Source organism: Tachypleus tridentatus, chromosome 1 (genome assembly GCF_004210375.1).
Source record: "Tachypleus tridentatus isolate NWPU-2018 chromosome 1, ASM421037v1, whole genome shotgun sequence".
In the NCBI taxonomy this organism is placed as follows: domain Eukaryota; kingdom Metazoa; phylum Arthropoda; class Merostomata; order Xiphosura; family Limulidae; genus Tachypleus; species Tachypleus tridentatus.
Window position 1 is genome coordinate 30,719,287 of NC_134825.1, and position 23,503 is coordinate 30,742,789.

A 23,503-nucleotide genomic window follows, 5' to 3' on the forward strand; every position below is an offset into this window, starting at 1 on the left:
AAGTGTGCCCTGTACTATTAACAGTTCGAATGATTAATCTAAAGAACCAGCGCTAATGTTAAAAAAGTAACAGCAACATTTTCTAATACGTATCAGACCGCAACGATACACGGGTGTGCCCCATTAATGTATGTGAGCCCTCATTGCTGCTGCTTGCTAAATTTTCAAACTAAATAGTAGTGCTGAGACTGTTTGTGTGTTGTATAGTACTGATAGCTGACCAACCATGTAGGTGTTTGTTGTTGTTCCGAGTTTTTCAACTAATTACTGCCCGCTATGGCCAGGTGGTTAGGGTACTTTGAGGATTACGGATTTGAATCTCCGTCCCACCAAACATGCTCTCCCTTTCAGCCGTGGGGGAGTTACAACGTTACAGCCAGTCTCACCATTCGTTAGTAATGGACTTTTCCAAAGGTTGGCGATGGGTGGTAATGACTAGCTGCCTTCCCTCTAGTCTTTCACTGTTAAAATAAGGACAGCTAGCGCAATAGATAGCCTCTGTGTTACTTTATGCGAAGCTCAAAACAAACAACCAAACACCTAATTATAGAAGTCTACAAACATTTAGCGACAACTTTATGAGCCGTGTTGTGTCTTCTGTACCAACATTGTTAGTACTATGCGAATATGAATTAATTAATATTTATTAGATTTTTGATTAATAGGGAGACGCCAACTACGATATTTCAAGTGTGTGTACGTAAAGGTAAATTATAGCAGTAGTTTAAAGTAGCCAAGGTGAATACTTTTTAAACAAATAGGTGACAGACATAACAGGCTTTTCTTCACCTTGTAATAATTTTTTTTTTTTTTTATTAACATGGCATATAGACATCAAAGGACTATTTGTTCTTTCAAAGTTTTCCTTTACACCCACTCACCTTTGAGAAAAATTAAACCCACCTGTCGATCTTCCCGGTTATTCTCGTAAACTTTAGTAAAATCAGTTCAGTGATTTGTGTTAAAAGAGAATTATATCCTTCCAATTGTTATCAATATGTTTGAACAAACCTAGACACGGCATGGCCAGGTGGATTAAGGCATTCGACTCGTAATCTGAGGGTCGCAGGTTCTAATCCCTGTCACACCAAATGTGCTCGCCCTTTCAGCTGTGGGTGCGTTATAATGTAACAGTCAATCCCACTATTCGTTGGTAAAATAATAGCCCAAGAGTTGGATGTGGGTGGTGATGACTAGCTGCCTTCCCTCTATTCTTACACTGCTAAATTAGGGACGGCTAGCGCAGATAGCCCTCGAGTAGCTTTGCGCAAAATTAAAAAACAAAACTATTGAGCAAACCTTAAAATTCTGTTAGCTTTGCTTCTACCAATGGATTATTGCCCTGGGTGATTATCCATTATTGTGCCCAAATCATTTTACTAAGTCAAGCTGTAGGGTGGGTCCGAAATCTCGAAAACCAAAAAGTATTATCGTACATTTATCGTAAATAGAAGTTATTTGGCAAACTAATCAATTGGTCAGAGTCATTGTATTACTTTTATAATCTCTCTATAACTAGGAATACCCACGAGTTTAATGCCATTCGAAAAGTTTACTAATCATGCCCTATATATATATGGCATGGCCTAACGCGTAAGGCGTGCGACTCGTGATCCGAGGATCGCGGGTTCGCGCCCGCGTCGCGCTAAATATGCTCGCCCTCCCAGCCGTGGGGGTGTATAATGTGACGGTCAATCCCACTATTCGTTGGTAAAAGAGTAGCCCAAGAGTTGGCGGTGGGTGGTGATGACTAGCTGCCTTCCCTCTAGTCTTACACTGCTAAATTAGGGACGGCTAGCACAGATAGCCCTCGAGTAGCTTTGTGCGAAATTCCAAAACAAACAAACAAACAAACCCTATATTCACGAATAAACGAACAAACAAACAAAATTATTTATTGAAAACTAGAACTCTTTATAATTTTATATGGAAAGTTTGTATAATAATAATAATAATAATAATAATGTCAACTTAAAGCAGCATACGAAATAGAGAAAAGATTATTAATAAATTTTGGATGAAAGATTTTAATACATGCGTCATTAAAAACTAATACTTAAACACAAGTTAATCTTTAATTAGATTAACATTTTGATATTAAGTTTTCATCAATAAGACCACATACTGAGAAAAGTGCTAAAACGGAAGTGTTTAAGTTACTAAATTTAGTTTGAGACACTTAAGTGTTTGGTTGATGCTAACACTTCAGGGAACAAAGTATTAAGTTATGTAATTTCTGTAGGGACTTACCTGTACTATGTTATGGAATTCCACTTTATGCTTTTGTAACTACTTCTCTATACTAATGAGTAATGTGAGGAGCATGTGGTATTAATATATTTCTAATAATTATTAATTTTTGTTTGATTTTGCTAGAGGGCCCTTCAGTGTTGTTCGTCGTTGTATTCACAAGGTTACCGGTCAGCAGTTTGCTGTTAAGATTATTGATGTAGCCAAACTGACGTCATATCCTGGCTTTAGTATAACAGGTATGTTTTTCAACTTATGTTACTGATACAATAATGTAATTTTAAGTAACTCTTCGTAATGACCTTTTCTGTAGCAAAAACTTAAAATATTTTCAAGCAGTATATTTTAAGTTTTAAAGTTATTGTAAATTATTCATATTTTCACCTCTCGTGATGTCGAGAAACCCACTTGTTGAGAAATTTATATGCATAACGGCTTGTTTGGGTTGAGAAAATATTTTACATAGAAGAGCGAACAACGTTTCGACCTTCTTCGGTCATCGTCAGGTTCACAAAGAAAGAGGTAACTCACCGGAAGCTGACCACATGTTTGAAAGGGGTTGTGTAACTGTGTGTCGAAATGTAGAGGGCGGTATTAGATGTTTGAATATATAATTTTATATATTTTATTATATTAATATAGGTATAAAGGCGTTCCTTTATATTGGTTTATTTTGGGTTTAAGTTGTATAAGTAAGGCTTCTTTAATTTTGCGTTTGTTTATGTCTGTTTCTTTATTTATTATTTGAATGTTTTCTATGGTTATGTTGTGTTTATTTGACTTGCAGTGTTCGAAAACGTGTGAAGGTGACTTTTTGTTATTTGAATCTGGTTTCCATTTTTCTACTTGTTTCTCCAATATAGAAGTCGTGGCAGTTATCACATTGTATTTTATAAATAATGTTGGTGTGGTGTTTGTCAGTATAGTTTTTACATAGTATAGACCTCAGTTTTGTGCCTGGGTTTTGAATAAATTTGGTATTAACTGGAATGTCATATTTTGTTACTAATTTTTGCCAAATGTTGGTTATTTGTTTGCTGATGTCAGGAATATGTGGTATACAGCAGTATATGGTTTCGTGGTTTTTTTATTCGTGAGCTGTATTTACTTTAGTTGGTGGTTGATTTTGCTTTTTGTCTAGGTGTGTGCATATAATGTTTTCTACGGTTTGTGGAGGAAACTTATTGATGTTGATGAAGTATTGTTTTATTTTGTCTAATTCATCGTTAATTTTATCTGGTGAGCATAGTTTTATGGCTGTGTTTATTTGGTTTCTTAGTATGTTGAGTTTTTGTTTTGTTTCATGTGCTGAGTCTCAAGGAATGTATAGTCCAGTGTGGGTGATTTTTCGGTGGATTTCTGTTTTGAATTGTGTGTCGGTTCTTGTAATTTTGAGGTTAAGAAATGATATTTGATTGCTTTCTTCCTGTTCACATGTGAAGTTAATGTTGGGATGTATAGAGTTAATGTGATTGAAAAAATTATGTGTTCTGTAGATTTGAATCCCGCAACCGTGTCATCTACATATCTGTACCAGTATAGTGGTGGATGTAATGTTGTGTTAATTGCTTGTGTTTCAACTTGTGTCATAAAAATATTGGCTAGAACTGGTGATACTGGGTTGCCCATGCTTAGGCCATTTGTTTGTATATAGTTTTGGTTGTTGAACATGAAGTTTGTCTTTATCGTGGTGAATTCTATGAGGGTTGCTAACTGGTTACTGGGAATTTCTATAGTTGGGTTAGGGTCTCGGATATAGAGTTCTAAGGCTATCTTGCAGGCTTCAGTGGTTGGAACTTCTGTAAAGAGGGATATAACATCGAAACTGGCCATTAAGGCTTTATGATTGAGTTGATTTAGATTAGACTTGAAATTAAAAGAGTCTTTGATGAATGAGCTGGCTGATGTTACATATTTAGAGAATGACCATGCTATGTATTTACCAAGATTGTAATTAAACGATTCATATGTGGACATTATTGGTCGTAATGGACAATCTGGTTTATGAGGTTTGGGGATGCCGTATATTTGCGGTGTGCGTGAGTCGGTTTTACGTAGGTAGGAATAAAGTGTTTGTGAAATTGTGTTGGCTTTTTTCATTTGTAGTAGTAATTTGTTCAGTTGCGTCTCGTGTGTCTTTGTTGGATTTGTGTGTATTGGTTTAAATTTGTTCGTGTCTGATAGGATGTTCTTCATTCACAAACACTTTATTCTTACCTACGTATTATTTATAAAATACAATGTGATAACTGCCACAACTTCTATATTGGAGAAACAAGTAGAAAAATGGAAACCAGATTCAAAGAACATAAAAAGTCACCTTCACACGTTTTTGAACACTGCAAGTCAAATAAACAGAACATAACCATAGAAAACACTCAAATACTAAATAAAGAAACAAACGCAAAATTAAAGAAGCCTTACTTATACAACAACTTAAACCCAAAATAAACCAATATAAAGGAACGCCTTTATACCTATATTAATGTAATAAAATATATAAAATTATATATTCAAACATCTAATACCGCCCTCTACATTTCGACACACAGTTACACAACCCCTTTCAAACATGTGGTCAGCTTCCGGTCAGTTACCTCTTTCTTTGTGAACCTGACGATGACCGAAGAAGGTCGAAACGTTGTTCGCTCTTCTATGTAAAATATTTTCTCAACCCAAACGAGCCGTTTTTGCATATAAATTTTTCACCTCTCGATAGTTTTGAGCCAAAACATGTTACGTCATTTTTTCGTATTTGTTTGTTTACGTGAAAAGTTAGTAGTAATGAAATACCTTTAAAATTACAGTTGTATCAAATCATAGTGATTAACAGTTTATATCACGCCATAGTGCAGCGGTAAGTATACGAATTTACAACGCTAAAATCAGAGGTTAAATTCCCCTTGGTGGGCTCAGCAGATAGCCCGATGTGGCTTTGCTATGAGAAAAACACGCATACATCACGCCAGGGACCAGGTGATGACCGAACTGTAAACCTCAGTGTTCTTGGGTTGTGTCTGTTTGCCATCAGAATACGTTTTACTCTTTTGGGATCACGTATTAGTTACAAAAATGACAGTTACCTTTAAGTATTCAGTTAGGAAAGAATTGGGTGTTTTTGTAAAAATTTTTGCAGGAAACTGCACATCACATAATTCCGATAAAAAGCATGAAAGTTACAAATCTACTTGCACCGTGTTGAATATTTACGTTTATTGAGACTTACTACGAAGAACAGGAGATAGTCTGTTGTCAAGACTGACTGATAATATTATATATAGTTCACCACGACAGTTGATAGGTGATGAAAGAGCTATTGTTTATTTTCACAGTTTCTTTTATTCAAACATGGAAAAACACGATTAAATTATCCGAAGGAGTCATTGTTTAAAAAAGTCTTTTGAAGACGGGTGTTATCCAAAAGTTTTGCTCAGAATTGAAATCTATTTTAATGTAAAACGTATATTTAACTTTTTTATATATATATCGCAGTCAATATATATACACACACACACACTTTCATAAAATATGAGACCATAAGAATGATTCCGTCTGAATTTCACGTTTGGTGACTTTATAAAGCTGCACTTGACCATTATTAGTTTTGAAATTTTGAGATCCATGAAACTTCCCGCTCGTGTAAATGCAATATAAAGTTGTCCATGGCTGAAAAGTGTTTCTGATCAATCTAGTCCTGTTTCATGGAATGTTTAATCTTGAACCTTATTAGTAGTCTTCGCAAAAACAATTCTTATCGGAAACTTGTCTTGTTTAACGTTAAATGGCATTGCTAGATCTGATGTCGTCAGATAAATTATTTGAATCAAAACTGTCTCAGATTAAGCCTCACCAATCAACATCTTTTGCCTCAGTCTATTCAGTGTGAAGATTTTGTATTATGAGACAAACTATATTTACTGTATTTCTCTTAATATTTAAGCTTCAAATCAATATGACTATTGCTCCAATTTTTGATATCAAACTTTGTGACGGTAAGTCTTCAGGGGTTACTGTTGGTATGTTACTGTAATTCTTTCATCATCAGTGACTATGCTGACCACACTAAAATAAGTTATCGATTCTCCTATTAAAACGACTCTTTACTAGCATAATAGTATGTCTCTGGACTTAAAATTTAAGAGACCGTGTTTCAAAACCCGTGGTGGGCAGAGCACAGATGGCCCATTGTGTGTAACCATTTGCCGAACTCTCTTGAGTCCAATTCTGTCTCTCTCTTTTTACAGTTGTTTTTTTTTTGAAATTTTTGAATAGAATTTCCAAGATGTCGCTTAAATAGTCGAAGTTTCAAGAAAAAACTTCGACTATTTAAGCGACATCTGTGCCATACATCTGGAAGCACTTACTTGAAATATTCTTCAAGTACAGTTTTCTTTACAAACAGTCCACTTTTTATTTTGACGTCTCTAAGCAGTTTATCCAAAATATCTAAGGCAATTCTCTCTGCTTTCCAGCTTCATTCTGTATACAATTAGAGAAGTTTCTCGATAATTCACCATATTTACTATTTGTTGTAATACTTGGAACGAAATTTTCGAAAAGAGGCACTGAAAATGTAAACGTAGAGCGTGTTGGAAGTTACCAAGTCTTGCCTTTGAATGAGGTTTTCCATAAGATATATTTTTTAATTTATTCCAAAGGTCTGTTGGAGTTTCTAAAATACATTTTAAAGCGAAAATTTGCTCAGTTTCTAAGACATTTTAAAATTGCAGTTTCTTCAAAGTTCCTTGTCCATCATGAAGTTTAATTCTGTAGCTGCTTCTGTAAAACTAGAGCAAATCCTCCCATTAACAGCCTTCAAATCTACAAATGAAACAGCAGCAATTTTAGACAACACAGTTTCTGTTGTGAGGAGTTTACAGCATACTGATGACATCGTTTTATCCAAGCCTTACTGGACTTTTCCTACACGTAGTGATTTGTTATATTCATATACGAGACATTCTTTTTGGAAGGATTATTTTAGCTTAAGCCATGCAGTTAACGTTATTTCCTGGTTAAACCCCTTCATCAGTACTTGATCTGCTTGACCAAGAACAAAAAATAGCTAACTTAATTATTGTATGAGATTGGACATGCATTTAAAATTTAAAAAAAGGCGCCAAACATCTTTGACATACTAACAGATCTCGACTCCAAAAAATGTAGCTGTTTCATTCCTTTCCAAATTTAATATTTGATTTTGTTCTTTAATTTTAATTTGTGCACAGTTGTAACGTTGGTAACTATATTTAGAAAGATATTTTACAACTTTAACACTTGAACAAATTTCAACATTGATATGGCCATTGTATTTTAAACATACAAGGGGTTGTATGGAATGATCCAGCAATTATCTGCTTTTGTGTTCTTTTTATCTGACCTTGAGTTGAATTCGTTTTCCATAATTTCTATTCTTTTTACAGTTGTATTTTCTACATAATTCGTAGGAAATTATTTCTTACGTTTTTCTTTATACATACATAGTGAAAATTGATGTATTTCACCACATGAATCAAGTATCATACATGATTTTGCCATATCGAAAATATGTGCTTTAGTTATTACATCATGGTTTTCTGCATTTACTATTTGATCGATATTTTGTTCATGATGTGGTTTGTGTAGATTATCGAGTATTATAAGTATACGTGCGTGAGGTAACCTTGTATTCTGAAACTGTTACGTGCCTGTTAGCTGAATTATTTTCTAAATATACCTTTCTTTAACAAATATTTTATAAGCTTTTGAAATTTAAGATAATTCTATTTAACAGTGTCTATTCTGTTTTTTTCTATTTTGTAACTTTTAGGATATTTACAGTTTCTATCAGTTTAGAATTGAATTTAAGTGTAATAAAAATATCGGCTTTCCTTCTTTTTTGAGCATGGGTTCTGAAGCAAGATCTACTTTTAGTAATATTTATCCTTGATTTTCGCGAATACATGTCAGTTGTTGATATGTCACTGTAACGTATTGTGATGGACATACTATTGTATATTTATCTTAATATCGATGTTTGTTTTAGTTAAATATACATTTATAAACTTGTACTGTTAAATGTATATTGTGAAATTCCCACCTCTTCCCTAAATTTGTAAAATATTCTCGAGTATCAGAATCAGCAATGTACGATGTGCTTATGTAAACACTAATGACTGCCAGTAATGTTGGCAACTGAAATTTCTAGAACTTGATGATTATAAAAGGTAGTCATTGCAGTACGCAAAGGGTCAGTATAATATTGTTGGTTTGCTACAGTTAGTATACTACAAACCTCGGAAGCTGTAATTGTGATAAACACTTATTAACCGGGAAACTATAGATATTTGACCCAGGAACATTTATAGATTTCAAACATTACAAGCTGTGCTAGTTTAGCAGATTAACATCGGACGTAAGTATATCTATGAAGACAGAGTCTGACTTTGGTTGTAAAAATCTCGCGTATAAAAAGCTAGCTAATTCCCTCTTAAGTGAACTGTACTGATATCAATTTGAAATTGATTCGCTCGTTGTGAACCGTTGATAAAATATTCAATTACAGACCAGGTAACAAACTCAGTATTGTTTGTAACTTTGTAAATCTTTTATATATACATTATTTGTAATAACCGCTATTATAATTTGTATTATTATTTGTATATTAAATATATTTTAACTAAGAAAGAAAACTGTTTGTATAAGCCTTGTCAGCTAATATAAATTAGATACATACTGACATTTAATTAACTTCTAAATCAAAATTACAATTTAATTCAGCTTTAGGCTATTTGAAATTGTAATGCGTAATGCAATAAATTGGCAGCTCATCCAAAATAAAATATAACACGTAACGTTAATAAATTGAGGACACGCCCGGGATCTAAATCAGAGTCAAAATTCAAAATAAATTAAAATTAAAATCATAATTTATATTTATCAGTGTCAAAAAGATTGGATCATGTCTGATGATTAAGATTTGCTTAAATTATTCTCCAATGAACAACTAGAAAGATATAACAAAAAGTGAATTACTTGATGTTACCAAACTTTGAAATTAGAAGTTAAGAAATCAGAGAGAAAAATGAACTAAAAATACGTTGTTGAAATACTAGTCATAATGATTTGTTGTCTCAGAAAGCATGAAGGAAATACCCTAATGTCTGTACCAGCTAATTGGAGTTGAGTGATAAAGATAAGTTAGAAATCCAGCTAAAGCACTAGCTCGTATTGAAGCCAAAAAATAGAAATAGCAAGATAATATTGAAGCTGAAAGAGAAAGAAATGCCTCCAGGCCGAAACAACTTGTTTTAAAGCTGGAAAAAAAAGACTGGGAGAAATGGAAATTAGACTCACTTCTGATCATCTGAGACAAATTAACACCTTTGAACGTAATCGCTATATTGAAGTACCACCATTTAATGAAAATGAAGTTGATAAATATTTTCAAGATTTTGAGAAGGTTGATTAAACCAGGGAATGGCATATCGGAAAATGATCGTTATTATTATTAGAAAGTCTTTGAGCTGGTAAAGCACGAGAGGCTTATGTCGCTCTTAAATCAGCTATTCTCAAAGCAAATGAGTTAGTACCGGGAGGCATATCGCTAAAAATTTTGAGGTTATCATAAGCAAGATAATCAAAGTTATGTGGAGTTCGCCTATGGAAAAAACAAAAGAAAAGAGATTTATTTTGATCGATGGTGTAATTCTATGCATGTTTACAACAGTTTTGACAAACTGAAACAATTATGTCGAAGTGAGGGGTTTAAATGTTGTGGACGTATTTCCTTAAAAAAACTTACTTGGATGAAAATTGAAACATTTAAGAAAGCAGCTGCTCTTTCTGATGATTATACTTCACACTTGTGAACTGTACCAAATTTAAATTGATTTACTCATCGAGAACCGTTGATAAAATATTCATTTCCAGACCAGATATCAGACTCATTATTGTTTGTAAGCTTCTAAAACTTGTGTATATAATTCATTATTTGTAATAACCGTTATCATATATTGTATTATTATTTGTATATTAATATATGTATTTGTATTAAGAAAGAGAACTGTGTAGCAGTCTTGTTAGAAAGTGTCATAAATTTGATGGATATCAACTAATTTGTAAATCCAAATTACAATTTAACTCGGCTTCAGGCTATTTGAAATTGTAACATAATAAATTGGAGGCTCGTCCGTGATAAATTATAAAAGGTAACAGTATCTATCAATAGTGTATTGTTAGAATAGTTTTCCTGAACTGTGGAAAAGGGCAAATTCATCACAAAACTCAATGTAATGTTTTGATAATTGTAACGGTGTAATATACTGACTTTGCAATATTCTATGTTCCATAGCGTGTACCAATCCGAGATGCCAACCAAATTTTTTGTGTGAAAACAATAAAAGCTATATCATTGAATCGTAGTAATGGTCAGTTTCAAATATATATATCGAATGAAAAAACTGTCGCAGAAGAAATTTATCTGTTTTTCTCTCTCAATTTTCAAGCCCGTGAAGGTGTTCTTATAATGATTAAACAGTGTCTCAAAAATACAAACAAGCATAATTGTTTTCATTGTCTTCTTTTTAACTGCACCAAACTAATGGTGTATTTAACCATGGGTTCTGAAGCAAAGTTTACTTTGTACTTTCAGACTTGCAGAATGAGCATACATTGAAGCAAACAAAAAGGAGCTATTAAGGTTCCTAACTTGATATAAATTTGTTTTTGTTGTACTGTCATTGCATTCAAGTATTTGTTGTAGTAGAGTTAGATCTTTTTTTCTTCTATTGAAAAGATACTTTTCCATTATGTCATCATAATTTGTAGCATCAACGCAAGCCAACACAGACACACAAATACAAATGGTTGTATGTAATGTGATGGCACTTGGTTCTCTGAAATTTTATGAAAAGCATCTTAATACTGTTGAATATGCTCACTCTTCATCTCTGTCGATAGGATGTGCAGAGATGTTTCTTCTCTTCTTTGCTCTTCATTTTATCTGGCAGGTCTATGCGCAGCTGTTTCTTTCTGGTTGTTTATGAACTCTTGGTTTGATTTTTGTCGTGTTTCTTACAAGCAGTAGTTGGACTAATAGGTCTCCGTTTTCGGGTCTACTGCATGGAATTTTCAGATCTAAGTTAAAGGGATATAGTGAATGATAAGAATCTTCTGGACCAAATTTTAAAAACTTGCTTCCAGACATCATTTATATGCCTGTAAGAATCAGAACTATTAAACAAAAAATTGAATTTGTTAAAAATATTTTTGAAATTGTTATCCATTCTTTAAAAAGTTTAAATCAATTCTTTAAATGATCCTTGGCATCTAGATAAATATTTATAAAAAGAAAGCAACTAGAATAAAACTCTTCATTTTTAAACTCATTTATATGTATTGCAGAAAACACTTTTCTTATTTGTGATCCATCCAGAATTTCAATTGTAGGATTCAGTGCTTTTAAATAATCATAAGCTTTGTAAAATAAATAACTATTTTTTTTTTTAAGAATTTTACTTAACTCATTTATTGGTATTGTACTTTAAACAAAAACACTTGAGATGAGATAACATTTTGAATAATGTGTGTGCATCTGAAAAGTCTCGGGAATGCCGGGAAGTATTTGCAGTTATTAAGTAATTTTTTGTTTAGTAGGTGGACAAGGCGCTTGACTCGTAATCCTAGGGTCACGGGTTTGAATCCCCATCGCACCAAACATGCTCATTCTCTTAGTCGTAGGAGAGTTGTAATGTTATGGTCATTCTCACTATTCATTGGCAAAAGAGTTTGCAGTGGGTGGTGATGACTAGCTACCTTCCCTCTAGTCTTACACAGCTAAATTAGGGATGGCTAGCGCAGATAGCCCTCATGTAGCTTTGCTCAAAATTTCAAAACAAACAAGCAAAATTTTGTTTTCTCCTTGATACACTGTATAATAGTAATTTATGTTTGTATTGGTTAGGGGATTACACTAGACCTGCCATACAGACTTAGTTGCACGTGTTGTCAAAAGTTTGGAACAGTAAAACTGTACCGAGAACTGATATAGTTTGGGAAGCACTGATATAGGTAATCAGCATTATAAGTGAAATTATGAAATCATTTAATATTTGAAACGAACATTAACCTTAATGTTAGGCCTGTAGAACGTACATTACAAACTGAGTTCACTGCATTTAGCTTGATAGTAGAAACGTTTTGATTCTACCAATAGTAGTTCTTTTTATTAAAATAAAAATCTCATTATTGATGCTTTCTATTTAAATTTTCTTCAAGTTAAACTTAAGTATACTAAACCATAAGGTTTAACATGAGGAGGTTTAAGAAGTCCCAGGAGCTATCAAACATAGTAACATTAATCATTTTAGTACCAGTAATAAACGGATTTATAACACACATTTATTTTTCATCTTATTTCGACACTTAAGGTTTTGCTGTATGGCTTCTTTGGGAACATTCTGGTGGAACACAGTCTGTAACAAACTTGTTTAAGGTTGTTTATTACCAGTATTAAAATGTTTTTTAATTTTAATACTCCAAAATGCACTACTGAAATGAAACATTAGTATTTGCCAAGACATTTCAATTCAAATGATAGTGAAAAAAACAACAGCAACCCAAAAAACATTTTTTTTATGTAAGACTTAATCATTATGAAATATTACGGATTACAGTCGATACAACAGTACAAGGCTGTATGGAATGCACCTGTAATATTAATATAAAAATTAAATAATTGGTTAAACAATCGCCAAGCTGTTTATATTTTCATTTAAAGAGAGATGTTTCTTCGTCAGATGGTACAGCTTACAATAAAGATGCATGTGCAGAATTAAAAGAACTTGGATATGTAGTGTTTTGAATATTGAATGTGAAAGTTTTAAGCAAAATTATATCTTTTACATTTAAATTACAAGTAATGAAAAAGTAAAGCAGACAGTAATTACAATTTAAACAAAGAATAGAAAAAATATTAATTTACTGAAAAAGAAAAACCAGCGTTCATTTGAACTAGATGGTTGTAGAGTCTCTAGACTTGCAAACTCACTTTGTAACATGAAGATGACTCAAGAAGGTCAAAACGTTGCTCTGTACTTTATTTTAATTAAAGTTTTAATACCCATATCAGGCGTCTTTGGAATACACTCTTTCCTCTAGTCTTTCTCTTTTGTGGATGTCTGTTAGAACACTAGTAAGTCCAAGAATCTAAAATTCCTCAAGCGTATGGTTGTTGTTGGCGAAATGTTTGCCTGTAGGTGTATCTTGGTTCTACAGTTTAATATGGTTTAGATGTGTTGTTGTGCTCGATTAACAAGTCGGTGGCCTGTTTGTTCAGTGTATAATCTGTTGCATATTTTGCAACTTATACAGTAAACCATACATTTAGCTGATACATGTAAAGAACCATCTTATATCGAACGCTGTGTTCTTTCCTGATATGTGTGTGGTACAAACATGTAATTATAGAGACATCATAATGGAACTTAATGTACAATTATTATACAAATATAAATGCCGATTCTTTTGAAACATTAGAACCGACTGCTAACGGTATTCAGTAAGTATTGTGTAATTATTTAGTATAACGTAGTTGATCTTGTTGATATGGTAGCATGGTAACTCAAGTGGAATAATGATCGGTGGTGTGTTCTTTTATTGGTAGAGTTAAGAGTTTGTACGGGTATGTGATGTGAGCTAGCCATGGTAGCTGCATTGTGGATGAGATAAACAGTGTATCGTCTTTTAGAAAAAAAAGTCTTCATGTATTTGGATTTAGATTTATAATTGTTATCATCACTACATTCTTGTAGAAACTGTGGGTAAGGTATTGACTTTATGTTACTGTACAGGTGGGAAGATTCGAAATGTAGTATGTAAATATGTGTTTCTTTGTAATGTGTACTAGTGGTTTGATGGTCGTCTTGTATATATATCTTAATGTTGAGAAAGAGGAGTGTTGTATTGTATATTTCTCAAATAATTTCTAAAGAGAGTTGGAAAGAGGAAACTGTGTGTATAAAAGTGTATTTTTATTTGTCTTGTTATGTAGTATTAATATAAGCCTAAACTAAAATCTCGTGCCAGATTCTGTTTATCTTTTATTATAGCTTGTTAAAAATTGCAAAGCATTTAATTTAAGCCTACACATGATGTATAACAAATAAGGAAAGGGTACTACTTTGATTAATTTCTTTTTGTGTTAATTTATCTTGAAAATAAGTATTTCCCACTCGCGTCGAGTTAACGTGAAACGGACGGACACATGATTATTATAAATTATGATAGTTTGAAACACAAATGTTGTAAGTAATACTGCTTTCCAGTTCATAGAATTGGGTAATAAGAATTAAAATGATGTTTACTTTATTTTAACAAAACAGTATACTTTTTTGGTACAGTAGCACCTATTAAGCACTTATATTAATAAAGATGTGTTATCAGTGATGTCAAGAAAACTCGCTTGTAGAGAAAAATATATATGTAAAAATGGCTCGTTTGGGTTGAGAGTTTTTTTTTTATGTAGGGGAGAAAAATTCCAGTTAATACCAAATTTATTCAAAAACCAGACACAAAATTAAGGTTATACTATGTAAAAACTACACTGACAAATGCAATACCAATATTATATATAAAATACAATGTGATAACTGCCACGACTTCTATATTGGAGAAACAAGTAGAAAAATGGAAATCAGATTCAAAGAACACAAAAAGTCACTTTCACACGTATTTTAACACTGCAAATCAAATAAACACAGCATAACCGTAAAAAAACGAAATACTAACTAAAGAAACAAACATAAAGAAACCTTACTTATACAACAACTCAAGCTCAAAATAAATCAATACAAAGGAACACCCTTATACCTATATTAATAAATATAATCAAACATCTAAGCATGCCCTCTACATTCTGACACCCAGTTACACAATCCCTTTCAAACATGTGGTCAGCTTCTGATCAGTTACCTCTTTCTTTCTTTGTGAACCTGACCATGACATTGTTTGCTCCCCTATCTAAAAGAAACATTTTCTCAACCCAAACGAGCCAATTTTACATATATAAAGATGTTATCACTTTAAGTTGGTATCTTTATCTCTTAAGATTTCAAGACCTACCTTTCATGAACAGAATGAGGATTAATATTGTTGTAACTTTTTTCTTTGGCGGGTTCTTTTAAATTATGTGATGAAAGTAATTCAATGTTGAGTCCGTGTAAACAACAACAAAAGGTTTATTCATTATTTAGAGTTCATATAGGCTTTTACGTATTGTTTATGTTTACAATTACGTTAAGTGTACCTCACCAAAGTAATTCGATATGCGTGTTAGCTAAAAAATAAAAGCTATCTAGTATACTTTTGAATGTATTAGAAAACTTAAAATGAAATTTTTCATATTCTAAGGCTACTCTTACAAATCTAACTGGTCCTTGTGATAGAGCAGCAATAAATCTTCAGATTTACAATGATAAAATAAGGAGTTCGATTTCCATCTGTGGACACAGCAGATAACACGATATGGCTTTGCTATAATAACACACACACACACACACACACACACAAAATCTAACTGAACTTCATACATCCTTTAGCTAACATCCAAATTAAAACTGAAAATATAGCAAATATGTCTTAAGTTACAGTAATTTAAATTAACATCTTATCATATCTCCTTTTCAGCAAAATTCATACACAGGTTTTCGACATGAATGTAATATGAGGAAGAGCTTTATTTTTGTTATTCAGAAATCTTAAAAATAAGTAAGTTGCCATACCAAAATTTAAAAAGGTGACACAGATAGTCTGTTATGAAGATTTATGGTTAAACAAAACTTACAAGTGTATCTTTTCAATTAAATTTTACAATACAAACAACTTAAAATTATAGTGTATTTGTACATATGCTGACAAGTTTTATGCATAGAGACTGGAATTCTTTTATGGTAGTTCTCTGTGACTTGTTGACAATAAGTGTCAACAGTAAAAAGGATAACACACAATCCACTTATTTTAGAATGATGTATTCAAAACAAGTCAAGCATATGTACAAAAATTTGTTTTCTGTTGGTTATCAGAATAGTATCTAAAGCTTTAAATATTTTTTCTCTTGTCAAAAGTTCACAAGAACTAGTTCAGTTACTTTCTCACTGAATTGACAGGACAAATTTCTCTACTTTGTTTCTCACTGTACAGTCTCTAATAGATTCATTTATGTTACCTTATGGGTTACTATAGTTGTATTTAGAACTTTAAATAACTGTCTTCTTTTCAATAAAGTCCACACCGGCAAATTATTCTTTTTTTACCTCTGTTATTAACATTAACACTGTGAAACTCTAAATTTTGCATGTTCTGACTAAACTAACAATCACAATGTTTAACTTTGCTTTCATCGACTTAAAGTTTTCTGACTTAGCTTACCTTTTAGAAATTGCTCATCATGGTTAAATTGCTAATCACTCAGTTTAGATCTAACTATCTTTCACTTATTTGTTTTGTCTGTTTCTCTGTGTTTGCATGTATTTATAACACACGACAGAAAAATATAGAAATGTAGCTCTCTAGTGGCAGTAATATTACCCCATTGGAAAAATGTAGAAGCTGTAAGATATCAATAATATTATTAACACCTAATACAATCGTTGAACCGCATACACAATATATGACTTGCACAAAGTGACCTGATGAAACTTTTTATAAATGTTTTGAAAACAATCAACTTCAACCCTCTTGTCATGAAAACTAAGTAATCATTAAATACTAAATCACTAAATAGACCAAATAATAACTTTATGCCAAACATATACATATTAGTATAGTGCTTTTGTGCATTAAGACTTAAGCTATTTGCAATGATATAAGCATCAAGGTCTGGCTCTGCCAAAAATAATTTATCTCAACATTTTAATGTTGTGAAAACTGCACTCTTTTTCATTCCTTCCTCTCCATGTATATTTAATATATATAAATGGAAATGAATGTTTTGTGGGCTTCATTTGTCTGCAAACATTTTCAGGGGGATTGAGCTTCCATGTTGTAGATAAAAAATAATGTTCTATTAAAAATTTAATTTACTTACATATTTAAATCATTAGTGCTTTTAAATTCCAGGATCATCCAGATTATGCAGAGACAGATTTGAATGTAGGAATCTGCCAGATTATGTTTAGTTCATGCAGGGATTTAGAGGGGGGGGAAATGGTTGAAGACCATTTGGTTGGATGACATAAGTACTGCTTCTTTATGATGATTTTTAAACTTTTTATTGTTATAGGGTATATGTGGTTCTGGGATTCATAATTAACTTAAGAAATATTTCAAAATGGTACTAATTGTGTTAATATATTTTACAGTATTTTAAGGCTCAGAATAAACTGTTTAAACATCTAAATAATTTTAATAGTAAATTTCATGATAAGCAAGATGTCATCTATGTTTCTTTTGTAACCTGTTTGAAATAAAAAGCATGTAAGTTACATGTTTGATAACTAGCCCATAAGTTATGCATCAAATTTTTTTTTAATGTTGCAGACTTGAAAAGAGAAGCCAGTATTTGCCATATGTTGAAACATCCTCATATTGTGGAACTCTTGGAAACATATAGTAGTGAAGGCATTTTGTATATGGTTTTTGAATAGTAAGTACTACATGTACATTAGGATTAAGTGTTTTTGTTTAAGCTATTTAATTACATGTTAAAGATGTTGTGTTTTAATACCTTGATTATATTTCTATAACAGTATTCTTGCAGATATTGTTTGGTAAAAGGTTGTAATAGTTAAACTTGTTTTTTTGACTTATGAACTAGAATGGACACTAACAGTACAATTACAGTTAATTCCAGTTCAATAAGCATATATAACTTATTGTGTAGCTTTGTGCTTAACTTCAAACAAACCCAACCCTGCACTGTGTTTGAAAAGCTGCACATGCATGGAAGACACAACAGTCACAGGAGAACATGAGTTAATCACACTATCCTTCACACTTCAAAATGTGACATAATGTAAAGGAAAACAAAAATGTAGATTTATCATAAATTTTTGTTAAGAGTCTCTTAACATGACTGAAATGGTCAATGGTTACTTTTTGTGGTAGGTGGTATAAGTAGCTTAGAGTGGAACCAAGAGCTTGACACAATTAACATTTTGAAGTTCATGAAGTACAGTGGAGCGCCATTAAGCCACGGACCAGTAAACCGCAAAATTGCTTAAGCCGCTGTAGCAAGTCTTGTCCCAAAATTTTTGATGTATTAAATCTACTACCTGGCTTTTTAAAGTTTCTCACACTCTCCTTGTGTTGACACTGACATGACAAATGTGAGCGAGGATTATCGCGGCTTACGAATTTAATCCTGGCTTTATAACTTCAAGGGGATATTTAAAAAGGATTTGCTTTAATTTTGGAAATAAATAAAATATATTACAATAGAAATCGACAGTTAATCTACCTTACCCCCTCTCTGTGTCAGCTTTATGGAGGCCACCATTGTTACCAAATCACACCTCTCCATACATTAAAGTTAATTCACGGTAAATCCGTGAAAAAAGTGATCAATAATTAAAGTATTATTTTTAATTCAATAATCCGATAATAATGTAAAAAGTGGATAAAAATTTAATGTGGTTTCATATATATTTGTAAGTTTCAAATGTAATAACTCAGCATGAAACTAACTTTTTTGTTTATATTTGTTATGTTTTTAAAAAATGTGAAATAAAATGATTTGAAATGGATTTTATTTGTTTTTTCTTATTATTTAACTGCCAGTTAATAAATTCAGTATTAAAATTTAATAATTTATGCTTGTTTTTTTTTTTTTATTTTGCACAAAGCTACTCGAGGGCTATCTGTGCTAGCCGTCCCTAATTTAGCAGTGTAAGACTAGAGGGAAGGCAGCTAGTCATCACCACCCACCACCAACTCTCGGGCTACTTTTTTACCAACGAATAGTCGGATTGATCGTCACATTATAATGCTCCTATGGCTGAAAGGGCGACCATGTTTGGCGGAACAGGGATGCGAACCCGCAACCCTCAGATTACGAGTCGCACACCTTAACGCGCTTGGCCATGCTCGGCCAATAATTTATGCAACTGCGCAATATCGCTACCACGAGATTTAAAATGGTGGCTCGCATGTAACACAGGAAGATGAAATTTTACAGGGAAAAGCGAACCATCGCAATGCATTGGTCGTTTGTGTTAAAACGGCACTTGTCAATTTTATGTGAATAGTTTATACATTAATATTATAATGATCATGCAATGACCCGGATGAGGCTCCTCGATGGAGCTGTTGGCAACTTCGGCTTTTCAGTCACAAAGGTTTAAGCCGCGGACCACTTAAGCCGCAGTTAAGCAGGTTGACCCCCCAAATACCGCGGCTTAAAGGCGCTCCACTGTAATTTAAATTGATAGATTAATTTAAACTATTTTTTTGCTGGGAATGGGTTCATTTGCATATAGCTCTATAAATTAGGTGTGATGAGCAGCTGAATTTTAGTGTAGAGAAAAATGATGAATTTCCAAGTGGATATATGTATATATGTGTATGTGAATTTTTGCGATTAACACTTTTAAGTAGAATTCACAATACAAACTATTATTGTGTTGAAACAAACTGTTAATATTTACGTATGGAAGCATGTTGGCACATGTATAATTACATTTACATAGTTACAAATCCTGCATCTTATAGGTGAAAATTGAATATAGATGCAATGTCATAAATAGAAATTTTCTATAAAATTATCTGAACAAAAAACTACACTCAAAATATACAAGTCATTAGTAGATAAACCACTGATTTAGTTGTTATAACTTTATGAAAGTTGTGGAAAATCATTGTTGTGTGAGATTGTACTTCTATTTAAAACATATAGATTCATCTCTTCCTTGCATTTCACAGAAATAAAGCATACACTTATTCATATATAAATAATTAGTTGATAATTCACTTAGTGTGGATATGTCTGAAAAAATGAATCGAAAGCTGTCTTCACGTATGGTTTTGCTCAGGCTTAAAATATACATTAGTATTATTTTATAGAAATGAAGTGCTCATTCACCTTTCTCTCTTGACTGTGCTTTCATATTCCTTTTTGTGTATACAAATAGATGTCACTTTTTTTTTTAAATCTGTGTGCATAACCAGTTTTAATTTCTTGGTCATTCAGCCTTGTTTCTTTGTTTAATCCCATAATTAGCTACATTATTTATATTGTTCCTTTTATTTATTCAAAAGTTAAATACTTTGTTCCATGACCATTTATTTTTACTTGTTTGTATTCATCTTCATATTATTATTATTTAATTTTAGATTTGTCCATGTGTTTATATATTTATCTGCCTGTGTCATTAAGAAACTTGTTTAATTTATTATCTCACTCCATTGTTGTGTATACTAATGTGTTTGATTACCCATTTATATAAGTGTAGTGGTCCATTTGCTTGTCTTTAGATTCCATCTGTGTATATCATGTATCCATTTGACTGTTCTTCAGTTTCTTGAGTCAGTCTTCATAGTTATCCCAACCTTTCCTGTCTGTTTCTCAGTTGGAATCTGCCTTTTCTGTATGTCCCATTATACTTTAATACCAAGAAGTTGTCTCAAACTTAAAATCTTCTTTTCCAAAGGATAAAATGCTAGTGAAATCTATTTGTCCTTTTACAAACATGTACTTACTTTCTCCACAGCCCACAAAACACACAAAAATTATAATATAACTTTTTTTATGTTGCTTTTGTCTGATGTGTGTATGAAGAGCTGAGGTGCAAAATTCTTTATATCTAAACTTGCTGTTTTGAAGAAAAAATGCCTCTTGTGCAACTTTCACACAAGCACAAAAATGCTGGGAATTTATTAGAAATGGTGTATATCATGCTTTGAACATAAGCTTTCACATATTCATTCATGTATTTTATGATTATAATACTTCATTCTTAAGAATGTTACAGAGCACTCTGTAGAATAAACCTACAAATGAACTGACAAAGATATGTTTTACATTAATTTTGACATGAGCTAAAATTAGATATGTGTATATATACTCTTCAAAAAAAGAAACACAAAAGGCAAAATTTGAGACATATTGTTAACAAGTTTATTCCGGGTAGTTCTGTATGACATGTGTGAAACTTTGCACACTGCTGAACATCCAAAGTCTGTAAAGGCGAAGTCCACGCTCACTAGTTGAAGTTTAACGTCACTCAACGTCAATAACGAGTATGCCCCCTGTGAGCATCAATAACTGCTTGGCATCTCCTGCCCATGGAAGCGATGAGATGACGAATCACATCCTGTGGAATGGCTGTCCACTCAGCCTGCAAAGCTGCTGCAAGCTGAGTAGAGTCTGCGGTTGAGGTTGTCACCGTCGCAGACGTCGGTCCAACTCGTCCCAAAGATGTTCGATGGGGTTTAAATCTGGTGATCTGGAGGGCCAGGGAAGAACGTTGATGTTGTGGTGTCTCAAGAAGACAGTGGTGAGTCGGGCTATGTGAGGACGGGCGTTGTCATGTTGAAAAACGTCGTTGACGTTCACCATGATGGGTTGCACATGGGGCCAAAGAATCTCGTAGACAGTTGTGTATGGTCTGATCAGAAATCCTACGCAGCCCTGGTATGGTTGAGGCAGTAGACGTTGCACTGGTGGTCCTATCCCGAAGGTGACGTAACTAGATGTAGCGATCTTGTGCGGGCGTGGTCACACAAGGTTTGCCAGATCGTGGACGGTCACGAGTTGATCCATGTTGTTGGTGAAGATTCCATAGCCTTGTGATGGTGCTTGGATGGACATTCACAGCTCTGGCAACATCTGATCGAGATTTGCCTGCTTCCAAGCGACCAATGGCGTTGTTGCGTTGTGCTTCAGTCAGTCTTGGCGTAACTGTATTGCGTGTCGGTGGCTTAACACTGAGCTATGGAAACCGAGAACTCGTCACTTTTATAGGGATTTTGCACATGTTGCACTTGCAGAACATGCAGATCTCTCAAACAAATTTATTGGACACGAATGCGTTTTGGCGAAAAATCCGATGTTTTCCTCCGTTTTCAAAGTGTACAACTTTTATTGTCATTTTGGTCTGACTATCAGTGCCTTAACATGTGTAACATCACATACTCTGAGCTTGTAATGTTATTACATATATTTTTCTTTAAAATAAAAATATCCATTTTGCGTTTCTTTTTTTGAAGAGTAGAAATATGCATGAACCAAAATCAGGCTGCATATCATGAGACTAACAAAAAAAGAATAGAAAGTTGTCCATTGCTAGTTCCTGTCATTATCCTTTAACTCATAACAGAAAATGTCTGCAGTCATACCACCTGAATGTGGTTGGGGTATTTCATTTATCAAACATGATTCAAATGTAAATGTCAAACTAGTTAGCCCTTATGGACCGTGAGTGCTTACCCATAGTGTCACAGTTTGTACTACCTTTAGCTGTGTGTAGCCAGTTTTGGAAAGATAATTATCCCAAATATTTAGACGTAAAATGTAGGTATTAAAATAATATTTGACTTTTTAAAAGTTAAGCTTTGTTTACCAGTGAATGAAAGAATGAGTATATAGTAAATTCAGTTATAGCCGGTAATCTGGATGGATTTGTGAGTTTCTTAGTTTGAAAGGTATCAATAAATGTTTGCAACAAATATTGTGGGTAACCATTACATTTTATAACTTTCCTACTAATAAACTCACAATTTCACCCAGACTACTAACTATACCTAATCTTACTTTATACTCTTGTCTTCCATACAATAATAGTAAACAAAGCTTAACCTTGTTGCAGAAATAAGTCATCCTATGTTTCTGCATTTGTATTACTTTCAACATCCATCCTTTAAAATCATTGCAAAATAATGGTAATTGGAACTTTAAGCCCATTATCATGATAGTTCTCTAATACTTACACATCCAAAGATAGTGACAGAAGTTGATAGTGAATTTTTTTTTTGAATTAATTTTTATAATAACCTTCATCATTGTTATGTAGTGTTAATGTTATTGCTTATCTGCTTGTGTTGTAAATTAGTGTTTGTAATATTTACTTACATATGAAACATATATGTTTGTGTGTAACATTTAAACCTTTTTGCTTTTTTACTATTCTATATTTTCTTCCTATTGCTGCCAGTCATTTTTTATTGGGCTTCTGCTGTAGACAGAAGCAATGTGATAATACTGCAGTAGTAAATATGTTTGTTATTTTGTTTATGACTGATGGTTTGTACAGTAAAAGGATATGTGTAGTTTTAGTTTGAG

The 23,503-nt window shown here is 32.8% G+C and overlaps 1 protein-coding gene across 3 annotated transcripts in view; it reads left to right on the forward strand.

Moving 5' to 3' along the window:
- The window catches only part of LOC143245133 (peripheral plasma membrane protein CASK-like), a 184,682-nt gene that overhangs the window by 27,161 nt on the left and 134,018 nt on the right, over positions 1-23,503 (forward strand). For all 3 annotated transcript variants that reach the window (XM_076491078.1, XM_076491071.1, XM_076491088.1), the window contains exons 2-3: positions 2,377-2,489; positions 17,767-17,872. In XM_076491078.1, coding sequence (XP_076347193.1) covers positions 2,377-2,489; positions 17,767-17,872 — 219 coding nt within the window. The remainder of the gene's footprint in view (positions 1-2,376; positions 2,490-17,766; positions 17,873-23,503) is intronic.